The sequence below is a fragment of the Bolinopsis microptera genome, chromosome 3 (genome assembly GCF_026151205.1).
Source record: "Bolinopsis microptera isolate Bmic1 chromosome 3, MBARI_Bmic_1.0, whole genome shotgun sequence".
In the NCBI taxonomy this organism is placed as follows: Eukaryota; Metazoa; Ctenophora; class Tentaculata; order Lobata; family Bolinopsidae; genus Bolinopsis; species Bolinopsis microptera.
In genome coordinates, this window is record NC_087074.1 from 12707971 (window position 1) to 12727299 (window position 19329).

The 19329-nt window shown below is 38.8% G+C and overlaps 1 protein-coding gene and 1 long non-coding RNA gene across 2 annotated transcripts; both read right to left on the bottom strand.

Moving 5' to 3' along the window:
* Nucleotides 1-526: 526 nt before the first annotated feature.
* On the bottom strand, nt 527-7385 carry LOC134812984 (uncharacterized). The gene is made up of 7 exons (XR_010159985.1): nt 7200-7385; nt 6907-6980; nt 4654-4797; nt 4378-4439; nt 2322-2521; nt 1411-1627; nt 527-1303 (listed from the first exon to the last, which is right to left on the bottom strand). It is a non-coding gene; the product is annotated as an uncharacterized LOC134812984 (long non-coding RNA).
* An 8083-nt stretch (nt 7386-15468) lies between these two features.
* Nucleotides 15469-18264, bottom strand: LOC134813200 (uncharacterized). The gene has a single exon (XM_063820888.1). It carries the CDS (start codon nt 18262-18264, stop codon nt 15469-15471), a length of 2796 nt encoding a protein of 931 aa, XP_063676958.1.
* Between the last annotated feature and the right edge of the window lie 1065 nt (nt 18265-19329).

Below are 19329 nucleotides of genomic sequence, written 5' to 3' on the forward strand. Positions count from 1 at the left end.
AGTAGAGGCTCTTACGGGCAAATATCGCGCTTCTTTGCTCGAGCCCTGGGACTTCTTTTAGGTTTCTTATATGATAGAATGGAGTGTACTGAACACTCTGACGGTATCGGGAACATTCTAGAGCCTTCAGAAGCTTTGTTGTGAGCACTTCACTGCCAAAACTTCGGACATCTACAGACACCGGAATATCGACTAAAATTTTTTTCTGAGTTGTTCCCCTAATTTCTCTTAGGTTGCTTAAGCCCTAGAAAGTGTCAGATCGTCTAAATATTGCTCCATTCCGGTGTTAGAGACCTCGAAAATTTCGACCTCGTAGAACGTGTTGCGCGTCGTATGTAGTGTTTACAATGGAAAAAGTTTACTTAAATCTGATTCGGTTGCGGCGCGTGACGTATCTAGCACGATATTTGCTCGAAAGCGCGTCACTGCGCCAGAAACCTCGTGGTACCGTAACACTGTAGAAATAGATCATCACAAGAGACACAATAAACGTATCATCACTATGCAAAGTTAATGTTAAAATGATACAATAGCCCTGCTTTAACAGATTAATCCACATAAACACTATATTTCTACAGTCCGATCAGTAAATCGAACATGTTTTTGAAGATAAATCTTCTGATAGAATTCGTTTCTACATTGAAAGATTTCTTTTCTAATCTCCTTTAAGAGTGCTGTCTTTGTTAAAGTGTTATCATCTCTATCCGCATCTATTGTTGCGGCAAGATTAGATACGATTCTGCTGTCGAAACAAACTCGTCTTACCGACATTGTCTTTCTGAAAACTGATGTGATCAGATTGAACATTGCTGGAGTTTGCAGCGTTCTCAGATAAATTAGACGTCACATAGTCATTGTACTTAAGCTTCAGGTCAGACACGAGGTACAGTTCTGGTAAAACATTCTCCTGCTCCAGTTAAAAGGTCCGTATCAATACCTGCACTCATTAATGCAGCATTGGTGTTGTCGTGCGTGGACACGTTTCTTTCCATTTTAAAACCTGCCTTAGAGACAGGTTTTAAACTTACAGCTTCAGATAATTTACCCTTCAATTGTTTCACCCTCGAGTTGCTGTACCTCGAACGACATGTTTTGTGATATCTACCTAGCTTGCTATAGAGATATTTTCCGAGACTCTCAGGGTTAAGAACAGGGCACTTGTTCATGTGCGAATCAGGATTAACATCGATGTTGCACAGATCCTGACGATTTCTGTAGATGTCCACAGATAGTATGTTGCGAAATCGACGAAGAAACTATTATCTTTTCCTTGAATCAGACTATCCTTTTTCGTTTCTAACGTCTAGGGAAATTCGTATTGTTAAAGAAGAATAACCTCTCATACTCTTAAAATTAAATCGAGATAATATGTATAATAATTATATTTGCGAGCAAAAGTTTCACACAAACCTGTTCAACCTGGCATATGAAACACAAGTCTCAGTCCATTTCAAACAAATCAACATCTGGTCCACTTGATTTGGAACTAAATGAAGAAAGTCTCCACATTTTCTTAGTTCTATTCGAGGAGGGTGACAGAGGCGGGACTTTTTCCACTTGGATGGCAATAGCTTCTTCAATCTTCATCACAAGAGGATTCGTCAATTTCAGAAACAGCACTGTACACCTGCAAATATATTATTACTTCCCACATTTATATCAACAGTATCATATCACATAAGTTTGAGATCGTACAAGTGTTATATCATTTTAAAAGTTTGCAAATCCGATAGAAATGGATTAAAAATTACTACTGATCGCTGTCTATTTACCTTTGAATAATAATGTTTTTCAGGATGTGGCCGGGACATGATTTCAGGCCTGACCGGGACCGGGATACAAAATGTGACTTGACCGGGACCGGGACCGGGACCGGGACCGGGATAGCTCAAAATTGCCAATCCCGGTACCGGGATTCCCGGTACCGGGAATTCCGGTCGATTACTGGTTAATTCATGATCATAATTTATTACTCAAACTTGTTAAGCAATTTTAAACATTGTTGTATTTGGCTCAGAGGATGTTTAAAGATGAAATTCACAATGAATGAAAGGAAAAACTTAGAATCACAGTGAATGAAATTATGTAAAAGATCCCGGTCAAAATCCCGGCAAATTTGAGTGATTGCCCAGGACCAGGACCGGGACCAGGACCAAGAATCCCGAATTAACCGGGACCGGGACTGGGACCGGGATCATAAATAAATAAATCAGCATTTGACCGGGACCGGGATAGCTCAAAATTGCCAATCCCGGTACCGGGAATCCCGGTCACCTCCTGATGTTTTTAAATGTTAGTAAAACAGGAGGAAACCACTCAACCTGTTATAGTTGTCTTTTACATAGTTAAGACGCTGAATACACAAAAAAAGAGGTTTGCTTTGGTGAGCACAACCCAGGATTGATCTTCTGCAGCAGGGCGAGGAATTCTCTAGACTGTTTTGTAATTCGTTCACTTTCAGAGCGGAAGAAAACTGTGTCATTAAAATCCTTTATTTCTATTCGAGTACAGATACAGCACTCTGAAAATTGATGAATGGTCACATTTTTGTATACCCTACGGCAAAGTCTTATGTATGTGGTAAAAGAATGATATTCTTTAAATATATAATAACATCTATAAACAAAAGAGCACCTAAAGAGGCTCAGCAAAGTGCTGGCCTATTTACGCTTACGAAGACTCATTCGTTCAATATGTCTCAAAGTAAATAAACTCCTCCATCCTACTCTATCTCTTGCTAAGTTCACTAAGTTGGTAAAATAATCTTCATTTTTCAAATAAATTCGTCTCTTGAATAGGTCCTTTTTCACAATAATATCATACAAATTAGTCCTGTGTCTACACACTCGTCCCTTTAGTGTTTGACATCCTAGTGAAGCAAATAACAGAGACTGGTAGGCAGGCGTGTCGTTGTCACTGCGTAGAACATGACCTAGCATTGTCCACCGTGCCTTTTCCACTCTCTCGGAAAGGGGCCTGGTCTGGGTACGAGCGTAGAGGGCCTTGTTAGATGTTGAGCTAGGCCAATAGATGTGTAGGATGCGCTTGAGGTGCTTCCTCTGAACAACATCTACAGACTCTAGAACATGCCGAGGTACGGCCCAGCAGCAGCAGTTGTACAGGAGCAGTGAGCACTGATACTACTAGTGAGTCGTAGAGTTTGATCTTTCTCTTCTCAGTTATCTGACTCCTCTCTGATCCCTGGCACCACAGCTTGTCAAATGACCAGAAGGCGGTGTTAGCTTTATTCATTCTATTAGTAACATCCTGCTCTGATCCAAGCTTAGTACCAAGAAGCGTCTCGTTTCTCCACTCCTCTTTTCCTCTTAGTTCATTATCCCACTCGTCACATGCACCAACTTCTTCTAAATACACTCTGGTAAACTTTGTCTTTGTGTCATTGACAAAGAGACTCCATTCACTGAGAATATTCTTGGAGATCTGAAAGATATCCTGTAACTCCTCCATATCTTCACCAATCTCCTCTACATCGTCTGAATAGCCGGACTCAAGAGGCATGTGGTTATCGGCTATCGGAGGGTTGGGGGTTGAGGGGAGGACTGCTCTTATGTGCACTACAGCTCCAGCTAGATTGAGGGTAAACAATTTACCAGCTGTGCTGTCTCCTTGGGAGGCTCCTATGTTGAAAGAGAACATCTCTGAGTCAGTAGAACACACTCTGACTACTAGAGTGGTGTTAGCCATGAGGTATTGTACAAGCCTCAGGTCGTCTCTGGAGCATCCTGCAGCTTCTAGTAGTCTGATTGTTGTACCTCTGCGGATGGTATTGAAGGCAGCTGACATGTCAATACTCACTTTGTCCCATTCAAACTCCTTCTTCATTACTACAGATATAAGCATGCTCTGTGCCCAAACTAGGTCGGCACAGCTCCTGCCAGCTTTGAAGGCAGCTTGGAACGGTCCGGTGAAGTTTTTTATTAAAGCCTAAACTTAACTTCTACCAATTCAAAATTGTTTACGTCGGTCTCCCCTCCTTGAGCCACTTTTCACATAGCTATTGAGTATAAATCACTCTAGCACAAGCGATTTCAAACCCCCTCCCCTAGGCTGGATTAGGTTATTATATGTGAACTGTGCTCTAGTGCATGACTGACGTTACATAATGCAGAGCATGCAAAGTTTTGATGTTTCATAAACTTATGAATAAAGTTTTAAAATCGTGACATAAAAAGCAGTGGTCGCCCGGTGCCCCCTGGCCAAAATCACAACCCCCAGCCAAAAATTGGCAATTCTCCGGGGGTAAACCCTGGCCCCTGCCAATTCTCAGTGGTCAGCCCCGGCCCCGGCTATATTGGGGCTCCCCGGCCCCGGTCAGAATCCTGCCCCCGGTCGACCACTGATAAAAAGTTAACTCACTGGATTTGTCCAAAAGCGAGAGAAAGTACTGAGAAAGCACTTATACGTCACCACCAGAGGGCCTAGAGAGGTTATCTTTGTCTGTTTAATTGAATATTGAGTATATAATATGAGATTTAAGATGAGCATGATAGATATAACGTCCAAATTCTAAAGTTCCACCAAAATTGAGTCACATTAAACTTGGTTACGGTAACACAACAATTTTAGTTCTTCATCATGGTAGGTGATTTGACATAATGAAGTGTAGACTAAATTATTATTTATAATAATTACCTGTCGGAGGGATTTAAGTGTTCCTCTGAACAGTCCTTTTCTGGAAGGTTGAGAGCTTTCCATACATCCAAAGAGCCAAATTGGATTTGTCCTTCTTTCGGGCATATGCAATCTTTGATATGATGCCTTGTACATTTTGAAATCCTGCAGTTATCATTATTCAATACTTATAGAGCCTTAGATAAGGGGTTAGGGGTCGTTCACATAATATTGTGTAATTGCAATATAGTAAGGTTACTGTACGTTTCCAACCCTTTGTCATGTATATCACAACAGATGATGTTAAAAGCATAATAATATTATGATACAGTTTTACAGTTTTTTTTACGTGTTGATAATCTAGCTCATATCTCTATTTTATCGCTACATTACAACTGCCATTTTGCTGGTACTGTGTTTTTACTTTATACAAGTACAAGTAATCGATGGAAGAAATGGATACTCTTCAAAGATTGTCAGTTTATTCTACCTAGCTACATTACTGAAGAGTATATAAGGTCTATAACGGTTGGATCACTGAACTCGCGGAAGCTACGAACTGTGACAATAAATCTGAGTTTTCAGTTGAAACGTTCAAAAAGCCAGTGAAGTCAGTTTCAGTAAAACATTTATAATTTGTATTCTGCGTATCAGACTACCGATAATCATGTAAGTACGTTTCTGGATAACAAGAAAGATATGGAGGAGTTGAAGAGCGATCTTATCCGATCGCAAAGTACTGTTATCAAGCTGCAGGCTGAACTTCTGGAAACTAAATCGAAGCAGTTGGAATCCATGCACTTCACCGTCAAGACCGCCGTTCAAGACACTGTCCAAGCTGAGATGAAGTCATACAGTCAAGCTGTGACTAAAAATGCACCTGTGCTTGCAGAAGAGAATTTTAAAAAGGTTGTACAGAATGGTGTATCGGAAGAGGATCGCAGTAGGAATGTGCTCATCTTTGGTTTGAAGGAGACTGATGAAGAGGAACTGTGCAATAAAGTTACCGTGATTTTTCAGCAGATTGAAGAAAAACCACGTTTTGAAGCTATCTGGGTTGGGAGAAAATCAGCCAACAAGACTAGACCAGTCAAAGTTTCGCTAGATAATTCTAACTTACCGTTCATCAGATATTAGTAAATGCCAAAAAGCTGAGACTGTGTGAAGATCATAAGACTGTTTTCATCTCTCCAGATCGATCACCTGAAGATCGAGTTATCCATCAGCGGTTGGTCTTGGAAATGAAACAGATAGCCAAAGCAGGCATGGCTCCACCGTGTAGGTTCGGGTGGGTGCGCACCCACCCAAAGGGTGTTGCACCCACCCAAACGATTTGAAAATGTTCACACAAAAATTGTCAAATTTTGTATTTAAAACTAAGGGTCAATTGACTTCTGTAATCAATTGAGACTGTTTTGGAGATATTAAAATATGTTTAGGAGAGTAAAATTCCAAAATTTTCCAGGGGGCTTCACCCCCCCCCCCCCCCCCACCGTGCGCCAAGCTGCACCCACCCAAAGATTTTGAGCTGGAGCCATGCCTGAGCCAAAGAAGACACAAAAAAACATTATTATATCAGAAGTGGTAATATTTGTAGTGAGGACAAGATGTTAGAGAGTGATACATAATAATGAGTGATATACGTCCATAAGTTTTTAATTTTGATTGTTGATATAAGCGTGATAAAAATAATTTATTTCATTTGTATTGGACGGGACATACACAAAGATGCTACGTATGGTGCTGGGTATCTCATGGAAGGACAAGGTCAGCAATATAACTTTGTATGGTAGTCTACCAAGGCTGTCAAACAAGTTACGAAGCAGGAGACTAAAAATGGCGGGACACTGCATCAGACATCCTGAGCTACTTGCCAGTGATTTAGTCTTATGGAAACCTATGCATTGTAGAGCACAGCAAGGCCGACCAAGACAAAGCTACTTGTCTATGTTACTGAAGGAAATTGGGACAAACTCAAAAGAGGAACTGTGAACTCTGATGCGGGACAGGGATATATGGAGGGGGTTATCTGGCGTAGATCGGACTTAGTTCCGACAAAGTAGTAGTATTTCATTTCATTTCATTGAGAAAAGACAATTTTTTTTTTTGAGAAAAGACAATTTTATTATTTATCACCAATTCAATACATAATCAATAAATATATATCCGAATAAATTTGATTCAAAATTAAATGATACAAGTATGCTAGCAGCTAGCGCGCTTATATTTGACAAATATTCACGCTGTTAAAATGGGTTTTACCACATTAATAACCTGCATAGTTGAAAAGTTGATTGATGTAGTTTCGATAAACAGGCGTCGTTCAACTCCACTCATTTCGTTTCAAGCTGGAATGTAGTATTGTTTAGTGTAGGTTTGTTCATGTACCTCTCATCATCAAAAGGTTTCAACTTATACAGCATCGATAACATCATCTAACAAAGCTTTTTGAACAGCTTAAGATTCAGTTAAAATTACATTATTCAGATACATTTTGTGAAATGAAACATTGTCAGCCTGTATTTAATTAATTATAATAATTATGGTAATTTAGCTAAAAATCAAACCATTTGAGTTTTCATTGTTATCAAAATAATGTCGATCTAAATTCGTCTTAATCTGCATGGATGTGAGCGGATCGAAGTCTTTTAACCACACAAGCTTCTTTCATCAAGAAGATTCTTGAAGTGATTCGCATGTACACAGAGTCTTAGCTGTCTTAGCTAGTTCTGGGTCCATAAACATGTCACCTTCTTTCTAATGGTGATTGTCAAGTTTGTTTAGCATCATAATTCAGAATTGCAGAAATTATTTGAATCTACTAGAGATGAAATGGCTTAAATAACAAGCAATAGATGTAACTAAACAATACATATAGTAGTTTGACTACTTCTTTGAAACAATCAAAGAATGGGGGAGCCGGAGCTAAGGGAATGATTGCTCAAAACGAATGATATCTTCATGAATTCAATGCAGCATCTATACATTTATTCGAAATTAGTGATGGATGAGGGGGTTTAAGTCAGGCATTCCTGACATTTACTCTACTACTATTTTTAAATTAAAAATCATGTTAAGAAGATAGCAGCAACTAATCTATATTATTTACAGTGCTCTATTTTATGTGTACTGAAGAGTGCCTTTACAATATTCCACTTTGTGGTGTAGATTTCCTCCATATCCAACAGGCAACACTGAATGAGTGATGGATGAGGGGGTTTAAGTCAGGTGTTCCTGACATGTATTCAAAATTGCATTGAGAAGATAGCAGTAACTAATCTATATTATTTACAGTGCTCTATTTATGTACTGAAGGGTACCTTTACAATACTTCAGTTTGTGGTAGGGTTCCTCCACATCCAACAGGTAACACGGAAGGAGTGATGGTTGAGGGGGTTTAAGTCAGGCATTCCTGTCAAAAGATCTATAATTAATCTTGTAAGGGTACCATACAGTAGACATTTTATTGTTGATTGTGAACCAAAAGTTAATTCATACCCACAATCGATAAATTATAAATCCAAATAGCCATATAAGCAATGCAATACTAAATTGGTGAAATTGTATTAACAAAAGGTAATCAGACAAGTATAGTAAAGGTATCTCAACAATATAACATTGAAGTATTAGAAATGGCACTATACTATTATAAAACACTTTACTGTGCTGTTTTAAACAATATTATATGAAATTAAGCCAGAGAAGGCATGAACTTCAGAAAAGGACAAAACACTACCGGTACAAAAACTTAAATGAGTTTCAGGGAAGGGTTACTAAAATTTTACGGTAGCGCTCGATTTTATTCAAAAAATTTCAAAGTGCTCAGCACCACGAAAAATATAATTTTTTCTTCCGCTTTCAAAACTTGTTTTTACGCTAACAAACTATCAAATAGTATTATTGAACAGTATTAAAACACTTTTTGGGCAAAAATATTTCATTGTGGGTGTGTAAAGAGCCGAAAAAATTTAGCGCGCAAAAAAACATTTTTTTGGGAGGTTTTTTAAAATTTTGACCAGGTAAACTCTTGTGTATGCCTATTATATTGGTATTAACTAGTGCGGCAAATAAAAATGTACAAGAACCCAAAATATCTAAGCTTTTCGATTGAATTAACTTGTCGAAATTTCTAAAAAACCTCAAAAAAATTGAAAATGGCGATTTTTGGGGCCAAAAATCGGTTTTTTCAAAATAAAAACAGGGTAACCCCATTTTAAACACTTTTAACCACTTTTAATCGATTCTACGGTCAAAAATACGTCTTTTAAGATGGGTCTGGTGATTTTAGTGTATCTAGCAGACAAAGCCCGTAAGAGCCTCTACTAAATGTAGAAACAAGAAAGGTAAGTATAATTACAAATTACAAGTTACATAATTATACAGCAAGTTTGCATACTATTTTTGACTGAAAATGTCAATTCTTTGTAATGTTCGCAACTAGAACTCTGCTTAAATTTCGAGCGATGTATAAAAAAACATTATTAGTTGATGTGCGGCACGGCCCAGTAGTGTATTGCGCTTCAAATATTATTTCTTCTCCAATTAATTTATCAAACCTGCTGAACAATTGGGAATGGGTTATAATTGTATCACGTGGTGACCCCCACGGTCGTTTCACTATAGTGTATAGTCGTTTCACTGTAGCGTCTTCGACGCTACAGGGGGAGCCGCGCACTTCGTGCGCGGCGGGTCATACAACGTATGACAAGGTTAGTTAATTAGGAAAACAAATTTAAAATCAAGTAATGCAGTATTACGTAAACTTTACCATTTACGAACGAAAAGTATTTTGTACTTAATTTGTAGCGCGATGCACTACTGGGTCGCGCCGCGCATCAAATAATTCTTCTCGCAGATCAAATAATTCTTCTCGCAGATCGGCGAGATGCGAAGGATTGACATCGTGAATCAAGTACTTAATTAAAATATTTAATACGTGAAATAATTTTGAAAAAACCAACAAGCTTAGTGACGTACGCATTTATATTATAGTTTATTTTTATTACCGCGCGGTAATTTTTGGACAATAAAATTTATTTGAATATATTTTATAACACAATTTTGCCAAACATCGCCAGTTACGTCAGCTAGGTTATTATTTAATTGTTTTTTCTTTTACGGATGATAGGAGTGAAAAAAAGTACGCGTAAAATTAAAAAATTGAAAGTAAAGTGGAGGATGTCACCAATCCGACGCGCCGCGCGCATTACATTATCATGCTTGCTTACCTCGCACAGCAAGTTCAACACCAAAGTTAAAGCCCATTACAACTTCTAAAAATGCGAACCTCAATTTTAGAGATACGAAGAGGACCGACTCAAAACTGTCACGATTTGTTTTTCAACAGTTTCATTGTTTACCTTGTGGCGCGATGCGTTACTGTGCCGCGCCGCGCACTTAATAAGGCTTCTCTGGCTAGATCGGCGAGATGCGCTACTGTGCCGCGCCGAGCTGCCATGAATTGACATCGTCAATTAATTGTATACCTCGACATTTTTTCCCTTTAAACAGTCCACCAGAAGCCTTTCTTCATTTGCTCCAAGATTATGGAACAACTTTCCTCAAGAAATCAGGAAATGTGTAAACATCAAGGACTTTAAGGGAAAACTAAAAGCTCATCATTTCAGAATGTCCTTTGATATTTACTGAGTAAATAATATATTACTAGAAACTTTTAAAAATCTTCATTCTTTAGTAGGTAAACTTTTCTCTTTCTTCAATTATTGTGGGCTTCTAATTTTTCAGGATTTTCGGGCAACATTCGAGATATTATTCTTTTTCGTGTTTCACTGTGGCTGCCAACTTAATTGTAGTGTAGGTCAGAAAAGGAGGCTCTATCCCGGGACACCAAAATTTTTTGGGTTGGCACCCAGGAGAAAGCTGCCATATTCTTTGTATTTTGTCTCAAGTATTTTAGCATCTTCCTCCACTCTGTTTTTTGTTTCACCGTCTCTACTCGTATGTTGCCTAGATAATTTGACATGCCTGTATTGGATTTTCACATTTAAACTGTTTGATTGATGTTTAATTAATTTGTAGTATGACAGTAAGGTATATAAGAAGTTATTTAATTTTGCTTGGGCTATTATATTGACTATTGAGGTTTAATGATGATATGGAATTTGAATTCTATATAAATTTACACTATGTGGTTGGGGCATTTTGCATAGTAAATATGGTTACTACTCCTATATATCATATTATTCGATTGGTATTCGATTTCTGATTATTTCTCTAGGAATATGATTATTATATCTCAATTTGGCTTTAGGTAGGGTGCCCCGCTAAAAGAACTGGATTCTTCCAGGAAGCATCCCGTGCACAGACCTTGGTCTACATATATATTAAATTATTAACCATTCATTCTGTATGTGCACGAAAATTTATTTCAAAAACTGTAACATCACTTACTGTCAAGTTCTACAGTAAGCTTCTTTTTTTAAATAATTTTGTATTGTATTCAGATTGTTTGTATATTTGGAGATTTAGATTTAAATATTTAGCCCTTTGGCTAGAGAATACTTTCTTGAATATTTTCGATAGTTTTTAATATTGGTAATATTAATGAATTGTAGTTTTTAATATTGGTAATATTAATGAATTGTAATTGATTGATATGTAACATTTAAGCCCGTGGCCAGTTTTCAAAAAAAATATTTGGAGTGACTGTATCACCCAGTTTTAACATTTGATAATTGTACAGTTTATTGACGACACATTGACTGAATGTTATTTTATATTCTAATTTATATTCTAGATATTTTATTTATTTTACAACAGACGACAACTTCCTGTTTTTTCTTCTATATTAGTTACTCATATCTCTTGTACAGACTTTTTTACAAGGACATAAACTTTTTTATATGTAAATAAATTATGACAATTATGTTATTTATAGAATTTGTTTGTTTTTTATTGACGAAGGCTGTGAAATGTTCACAGTTCTGATAATGAGGAAGTCAGAAAGAATGTTTAAAACTAGTGATGATGTTTATGTCATTATTCTTAATCTAATCTAATCTAATCTAATCATTCGATTTCTGATTATTTCTTAGGAATATGATTATTATATCTCAATTTGGCTTTAGGTAGGGTGCCCTGCTAAAAGAACTGGATTCTTCCAGGAAGCATCCCGTGCACAGACCTTGGTCTACATGTATATTAAATTATTAACCATTCATTCTGTATGTGCACGAAAATTTGTTTCATTCATATAGATTTTTATAGAAAATTTAATATTTTAGGAATTTTCATCTTTATTATCTTGTATATTATCATTTTGTTAGTCTGATGAGTCTCACACATAGATCTCTTGTGGTCATCATCTATTTTTCTTATGTTTTGTTAGAAAACCTGCTAACCTTTCTTGGATATCTTCTTGTTAGGTGAATCTGCCTTATTTAGTCAGGATTTAACTTGCAGTTATTAACTTCCGTTTTTACCACCGTCCAAGGCGAGATGCACGATCTCTACTGTCAATTAGGTATCAGTGATAGCAGGATTAATGAACGAATAGTGTGACATTGGGTTCTCAACCATGGAAATTTAAAAGTCCCTTCATGTTGTTCTTTCTTGCTCCATGTGCTAGTTAGGGGTCTGAGGTATCCGAAAGATCATGTTTTGAGTACCCAAAGTGTTCTTGGTGCCAGGAATGAGGTTATTAAAGTGGCGAAAATGACCGATTTTGGACTATTTATGAGCTTTTTTGCCCATTTTCATGAGACAAAGAATCAGGAAAGCTGCTCTAGATGATTGAAATGGTTGATACCAATGAGAATACACCCAACACACATAAATATTCGTGATATATGTGATTTTAATGAGAAAAATATGATCTCAGGGCCCATTTTATACCAAAATATGCCAAAACCACTCGCACTTGTCAAAGCTTCCTCATTTTAGACACATTTAATGATTATTATGGTATCTAACTTATGGTGAATCTGATAGGAGTATGTCTTAGCTTCATTTTAAGCCATCAATGAGTATGCTGGTGTGTATGAAAGTACTTTAATCCTCCCGTCCATTGATATAGTCTGGGCCATGCAAGCGCGTGTTACAAGCATGAATTTTCTCCCTCAGTATCTATCTAAAGCTTTTAAAGACATGATTTGAATGCTATCCTACTCAGCACAAGTTCTACTGTCCACTGTGCAGCTGCTCTTACAGGGAAACCCTGCAGGAGCTTTCCTCTAATGACCAACTATCATGGTCTATCTTAAGAGATGATAGTGATAACAGCATCACTGCCTTCCGCTCTGTAGCACAAATTGCTATTGACAAACTATCATAAAGATGATTATTCTCCTTGTGACATTTCTTCTCCTTCAGCCTCTACCACTCACTAGTCACTCTACTGCCTCATCTTCTGGATGTCATTATCTTTAGTTTAGTTAAGGATTCTCAACACCCACTTTCAAGTCGAGTACTCTCGACCCACTTAGTCCACATACCTTGCAAACTTACAGTACGGTATTTGTAATGGTCTAAGTTCCTAATACTCGCCAAAGATGGTCCCACTATACTAGTCAATCGTAGGAGGAGAGAAAGCTTAACAACAAATTAGATGGCTGCATTTTGTTTTGATTTTTTAGGTCTTAGTATTTATCCCCATTGTTTTAATGTTTTAAGAGAACTCTCCTTAAATTATTTTAATGCAGTCACTCAGATAAGTTTATACCAGGACACTTCAACAAAGACACATACTCTGCCCACAATAAGGGGCCATAATTGTTTCAATTATGTAACTGTATAGAATTATTATTATTAAGGGTTAAATTTAAATTATTTAACCTTTTGGTGCTGTATAAAAATAACATTAATTTATTATTATAATTATTATGAAGTATTGGCACTACGTACATTTTCAATCATGAGCGTGCGGTTTTGGGAATTCCCCGTTATTGGCATTGCAGTGTTCACGGCCTGTACTGAGCGAACGACCGAAATTTCTCCAAAAAAATTATTATACTTCTGAAATTGTTGGGTTGGAATCGGTGCGATAGATGGTCACTGAACTTCCTGTGAGGTCATTTGGGTTAGCCAATTTTGGTGGATATCCCCTTAAGCCCCCATTCTTTTTATCTACAATCTAACTTAGTTGTCTTTCTCTCACACTGCTCCTAAAATCTGGAATACACTTCCCTACTCACTACGCTCCATCTCTCGACTAGATGTTTTCAAGAAGGCTCTCAAGACCCATCTATTTCATCAAGCCTATCCTGTATGTGCGAACAGTATTTTTGGTGATTCAGTAGTCATGGACGCAGGACTTTAAGATCAATCTACAATTTATAAATTTGAATTTTTGATTAGAAAAGGGACTACTAAGGTAAATTTATCTGCACCGCTTTGTTGGCCAGTATCAACTCCATTTTTTGGACTTTGGTCGCTTATACGGCCTAAGCGGTATACAAATAAAGCGTTATTATTATTATAAAGGGTCTCAATAAGAGGTCTCGACTGCCTAGGCGTCAGACCTTGGCAGTCGGTAGTTTTCCTCTGGCCCGGGATCAGCTGACCCTAGGGACCAGAGGATAAAGGTGTAGAAACTATATGTATCTACAAAACTTTCAAGGTTGTTTTTACAAGAGACAGGGCTTGCTGCGCAAGGGAAGAAAAGCGGGAGAAACACACACAAATTATACAAATAAATATTATAAAACATAGCAAAAAGAAATTCAAACAATCCTACACTACTACAAATGTTTATTACATACTACAATGTGATACATTCAATAATTATATGCTGTATAGACAAGAAACAGGGCTTGCAGGGCAAGAGATGGATCAAAGGGACTAGTCACAGAGTGTAATATACAGTGATTCAGCAAGAACCCATTGCTGAATCTGGCACACAAAATACCACAATCAATACAAAAATATACAATATTATATCAAACAATATGTTTATACAAGAATCAGGGCTTGCAGAGCAAGAGAAGAAAAATAATAGAAAACTACCATCAACTGTATATACCGTAGTCCATCAGATAGGTAATCATTACTAATACACAAATCAGCAGGGCTAACAACAATATAAAATCCATAATAAATACTCAATCTACCCAATATACGAGTTAAAAATTGTATAAACAAGAGACAGGGCTTGCATAGCAAGGGAAGAAAAATAAGAGGACCAGGTAAAAAGTGTTTATTAGAGTACCCAGTGAAAATTAAACTTAAAAAAAAGAGTATTTACAGTGTATTATACACTCAAATATATTAAATGTCTAAGACCATCCTGAGAATCCTGGCTGATCCAAGCAGAGCTGTCTTCTGGAGATTAGAGATGCTCAGATTGCAGTGGACTGCGTCGAGGTGTTTACGAAAGTTTATGGTGATAGTTCCTAATGCGCCTATCACCACAGGGACGATTGTGACCTTTCGTAAATTCCAGTTCTTCTTAATTTCTCTTTTCAGGTCTTGATATTTCAGAATCTTTTCTTGTTCTCTATCCAAGATCCGGGTATCTCCTGGGACTGCAACGTCAATGATGGTTGCTGCGTTGGTTACCTTGTCTACCAGGAGGAGATCCGGTCTACAGTGTTCGATAACGTGGTCCGACTGGACATGGAAGTCCCACAATATCTTGACTTGTCCGTTCTCCAGCACCTTCTCTGCCCGGTGTTCGTACCACCTTTTACTGCGTGGGAAGCCGTATTCCTTGCACAGACTCCAGTGCAATGCGGCAGCTACTTTGTCATGCCGACACTTATATTCTGTCTGTGAAAGTTTTGGGCACCCATTCAGTATGTGGTCTATTGTCTCGTAATGATTTCTGCAGAGTCTGCAGAGGGGAGAAGAGCCAGGTGTTTTGTCAATCCTGTGCTTCACTTAATTAGTCCTAAGTGCTTGGTCTTGAGCTGCTATCAACAATCCTTCTGTCTCCTTCTTCAAATCTTGTTGGGTGAGCCAGTTCCAAGAGGTTAACGGGTCTGCTGTACCCATCATCTGCCTTGGGAACTGTCCGTGCATCACTTTAGCAGTCCATTTCTCCTTGCGGATTTCCTCGCGTTGTGTTCGGTCAATATCTTTCTCTATCTCTTCACCCAAGAGTATCTTGTCTTTGACAAAGTAGTCCTTCAGAGCAATCAGTTCTGGGTCTCTACTTCTCACCACATAAGTGGTGAGTGCATTCTCCTCTCTCTTAACGACTTCCTCTATACTATGTAGCCCACGGCCACCCAGTTGACGGCTGACGTATAACCGATCAACATCTCCTTGGGGGTGGTGAGCTCCATGTATCCTCATCAGTTTCCGGGTCTTGACATCTAAGGCTTTGGTCTCCCCAGCATTCCATGAGAGAATTCCAGCTCCATATCTTATCACAGGTACAGCCCAGGTGTTAATCGCTTGTATACTATTCCTGCCATGAAGCTGGGATTTCAAAACCTTTTTAACTCTTCTGATATACTCTTTTGTAACCAGTGCTTTCATCTCTTTGTGTAGTATATCATTAGCTTCTAGTATTCCGAGATACTTATAGCCGTCGTCCTCCAACTCATGGATCTGTTCACCTGTGGGTAGGGAGATGCCTTCAAAAACGGCTCTTGCTCCCTTCTTCACCTTCACCACGGCACATTTCTCTAGCCCAAATTCCATTTTTATGTCACTGCTGAACTCTGCTGTGGTATTAACCAGTGTGTGCATTTCGTCTTCACTCTCGGCATACAACTTGAGGTCGTCCATATATAGCCTATGCGACACTTTCGGTTGACCTCCTCTCTCCAGAGAGTATCCTATGTCATGCTTATTCAAAAGAATGGACAGGGGTATAAGACTAATGATAAAGTGGATAGGTGAGACTGAGTCTCCTTGGAATAGACCTCTATTAATTTTAATTCTCCCAAGGGAAACTTTACCAAGCATCAGGTTAACATACGATTGTTTGAAGGAGGCTTCAAACAGGTCTATGATGCATGAAGAGATGCCACACATGGTCAAACAAGATAGAATCCAGGAGTGTGGGACGCTATCATACGCCTTCTTGTAGTCTATAAACGTCATGTTCAGGTTCCGCTTCCTTCGTTTACAGTTCTTCAGGATGAGTTTGTCTATCATTAACTGTTCTTTACATCCTCTACTCTTCTTCTTGCACCCTTTCTGCTCAGGGGGGAGGAGCTTTTGCTGGTCTAAATGGTGGTAAATGGAATCTGAGATTAGACCAGTGAACAGTTTCCACATAGCTGATAAGCAAGTAATAGGTCTGAAATTGCCTGGGATGGGTCCTTTCGAGTGGTCCTTGATGAGCAGGTACGTGCGTCCCAATGTCATCCAGTCTGGGATATCAGCGTTGCTTAGGCAATTCATAAGTTGATCTGCAATCCTATTGTGGAGTTCTTTAAAGTGCTTTATCCAATAAGCATGCAGTCCGTCTGTACCAGGAGAGGACCAATTAGTCATTTTCTTCACTCTATCTGCAACCAGGGTGTTAGTTATAACAAACTGTCTCTGTTCATCTGCTGAGGCTAGTGCTGTTCTGACATCCGGTAACCATTCAGCATCACTGTTGTGTTCAACCGGCTGCTCCCATATGTTCTTCCAGAACTTCAGACAAGAATCCTTGTCAGCCTCAGGGTGGGAGATATCCTGTTCTTCAGGGTTTGTTTGAAGGTTTCTGTAGAACTGCCTCTGGTTGTTTCCAAACAACTTGTTCTGGTGGTATCGTTCGCATCTTTTATTAAATCTCTTTATCTTAGCTGCTTTTGCGCGAAGACGTTGCTTGAGCTCCTCAATGATGCATGGTATACCCTTTTTCTTCAACAGAGGGTGACGTCTGTTGAGCCCTTCTAGTATTTTTTGTTTAAGGGTAGTACCTTTCTTCTTCTCCTCAAGGTAGGAGATGTCTTTCCTAACCTGGGTAATCTTATCTTCGATTCTTCTTTTCCATAGTGGAGTTTTCCGTTTCCCTGTATTCTTATTTGCAGGTTTTTCACCAAGTCTTTCGCTGACTAAATGTGCCCCTGCAAGCAATAGGGTGTTGGTTTCAGTGATTGAAGAAGTTGGAATCTCTGCTATACATGAGTTGATGAGAGATGTTTCCTCCATAAGCTTCTTTCTGTTCACATGTCTCAGGGGCTTGGTTTCTATCACTGAAGGGTCTTCTAGGAGCCTTTTTAGCCGTTCAATGATTGCCTCCTTGTCAAAATCAGGTACCGTTGTGGTGGGGGTGAGTTCTTCGGCGGCGACAGTTGGGATAGTTGCATCCCTCAACGTCCTGATTGCTTGGGAGACTGTGGGTAAAGCTTGAGTTGTCGTTGTTGGAGCCTCTTCCACTACGCTAGGTGGAAGAGTACCTCGAATCTCCAGTAGTTCTATGTCTGAAAGGAGATTATTATTTCTGATTGACCTTGCTTGGTCTGCCAATCTTTGTTCCGTACAAGTGAAGAGTCCGGCATCATCCCACAGTGATCGGAGTCTTCTCCTGTAACCAGAGCGGGATGGTTGGCTCTGGTAATACAGCGTCATGAGCTGTATGTTGTCCTCCTTGCTCCACGTGTGCCGAGTGGAAGTCTCCGTGCGAGCCTTCCTCTCACGTCGAGCTGGAGGGATGATGTTAGGTTGTTGATCCTGCTCTGACCCATTAGTAGGGAGAGTAGGAGAGTTTGAAAAATTTGAGAGAGAATTCATATCATAACTGGGGGACTTAGTATACCCCCTAGAGAGTTGGCAGGGAAAACAGAGCACTGAGCGTTGCCCCGCGTCGCCCAGCTCCCCTGGGTAGTAGACTCGTTAGTAACCATTTAACCCATGGCCACGCATCCTTTTGTCACGAGTCCACAACTTAAGATTGGGGGACTTCTGCAGGTCAGTCCATGCCCGATAAGAAAACCACTAGGTGTCAATTGCACCTAGTCAACAAACCAAGAGCTAGAGCAGAAGGATACAAGAATTTAACCAACGAGAGGCAAGAAAGGGAATTAACCGGGGGACAATTAACAAACAATACAATGAAATATAAAATGATTACAATGTTATAATTACTCGAGTATAGTAACATTATAGATAGTAATATTTCCAAAGGAATGATATTCTTTCAGTACCAGCAGTCTGTGCTGCTATGATATGGAATAAAAATCAGGGGATATATTATCTTAAAATACTGCTTTCTCAGTTACAGATATTTTTCTTGGTTTTTCCATTTTGTGCTTTTTTTTTTCTTTTTTTTTTCTTTTTAACTTTTTTTGTAATTTTCTTTTCTTTTTTCCCTCCTAAACATGAATATTAAGCAAGTACAAAATCTCATGATAACATTAAGTGATGTTGAGAAGGGACATAAGAGCCTGAGGTTCTGGTGGTCTACAGGTGTTTCACCAGCTGTTTGATCAAGTTCTAGCCCGTTACTTGGACTAGTAACGGGGGAACTAACAGTGTTAATAGTTTAAACTTTGTGCTATAACTGAACCTCAGGAAGAAGACATCTGGCAATGCCAGGGAGTGAGTAGCTCTAGCCGGCAGCCATCCAATGGACTGCTGCCGTTACCGACCCCGGGGGTGCTGACCACGAGTATCAGCCTCGGACCCACTACTCACTAGCTCTGGTGTTCTGAGCGGGGGCCTTATTATTATTATTATTATCCGTAAAATTATGACATCTCAATGTTAAGTTTTTAAATTTTCTGATACTTTGAATTGTAATAGTATGTTAGACTTCATAGAGACATAGTCTTTTTTAATTGTACATTTTATCGATGG

Coding starts and splice junctions, on each gene's coding strand:
- LOC134813200 (XM_063820888.1), bottom strand. CDS start 18,264: ATGAATTCTCTCTCAAATTTTTCAAACTCTCCTACTCTCCCTACTAAT.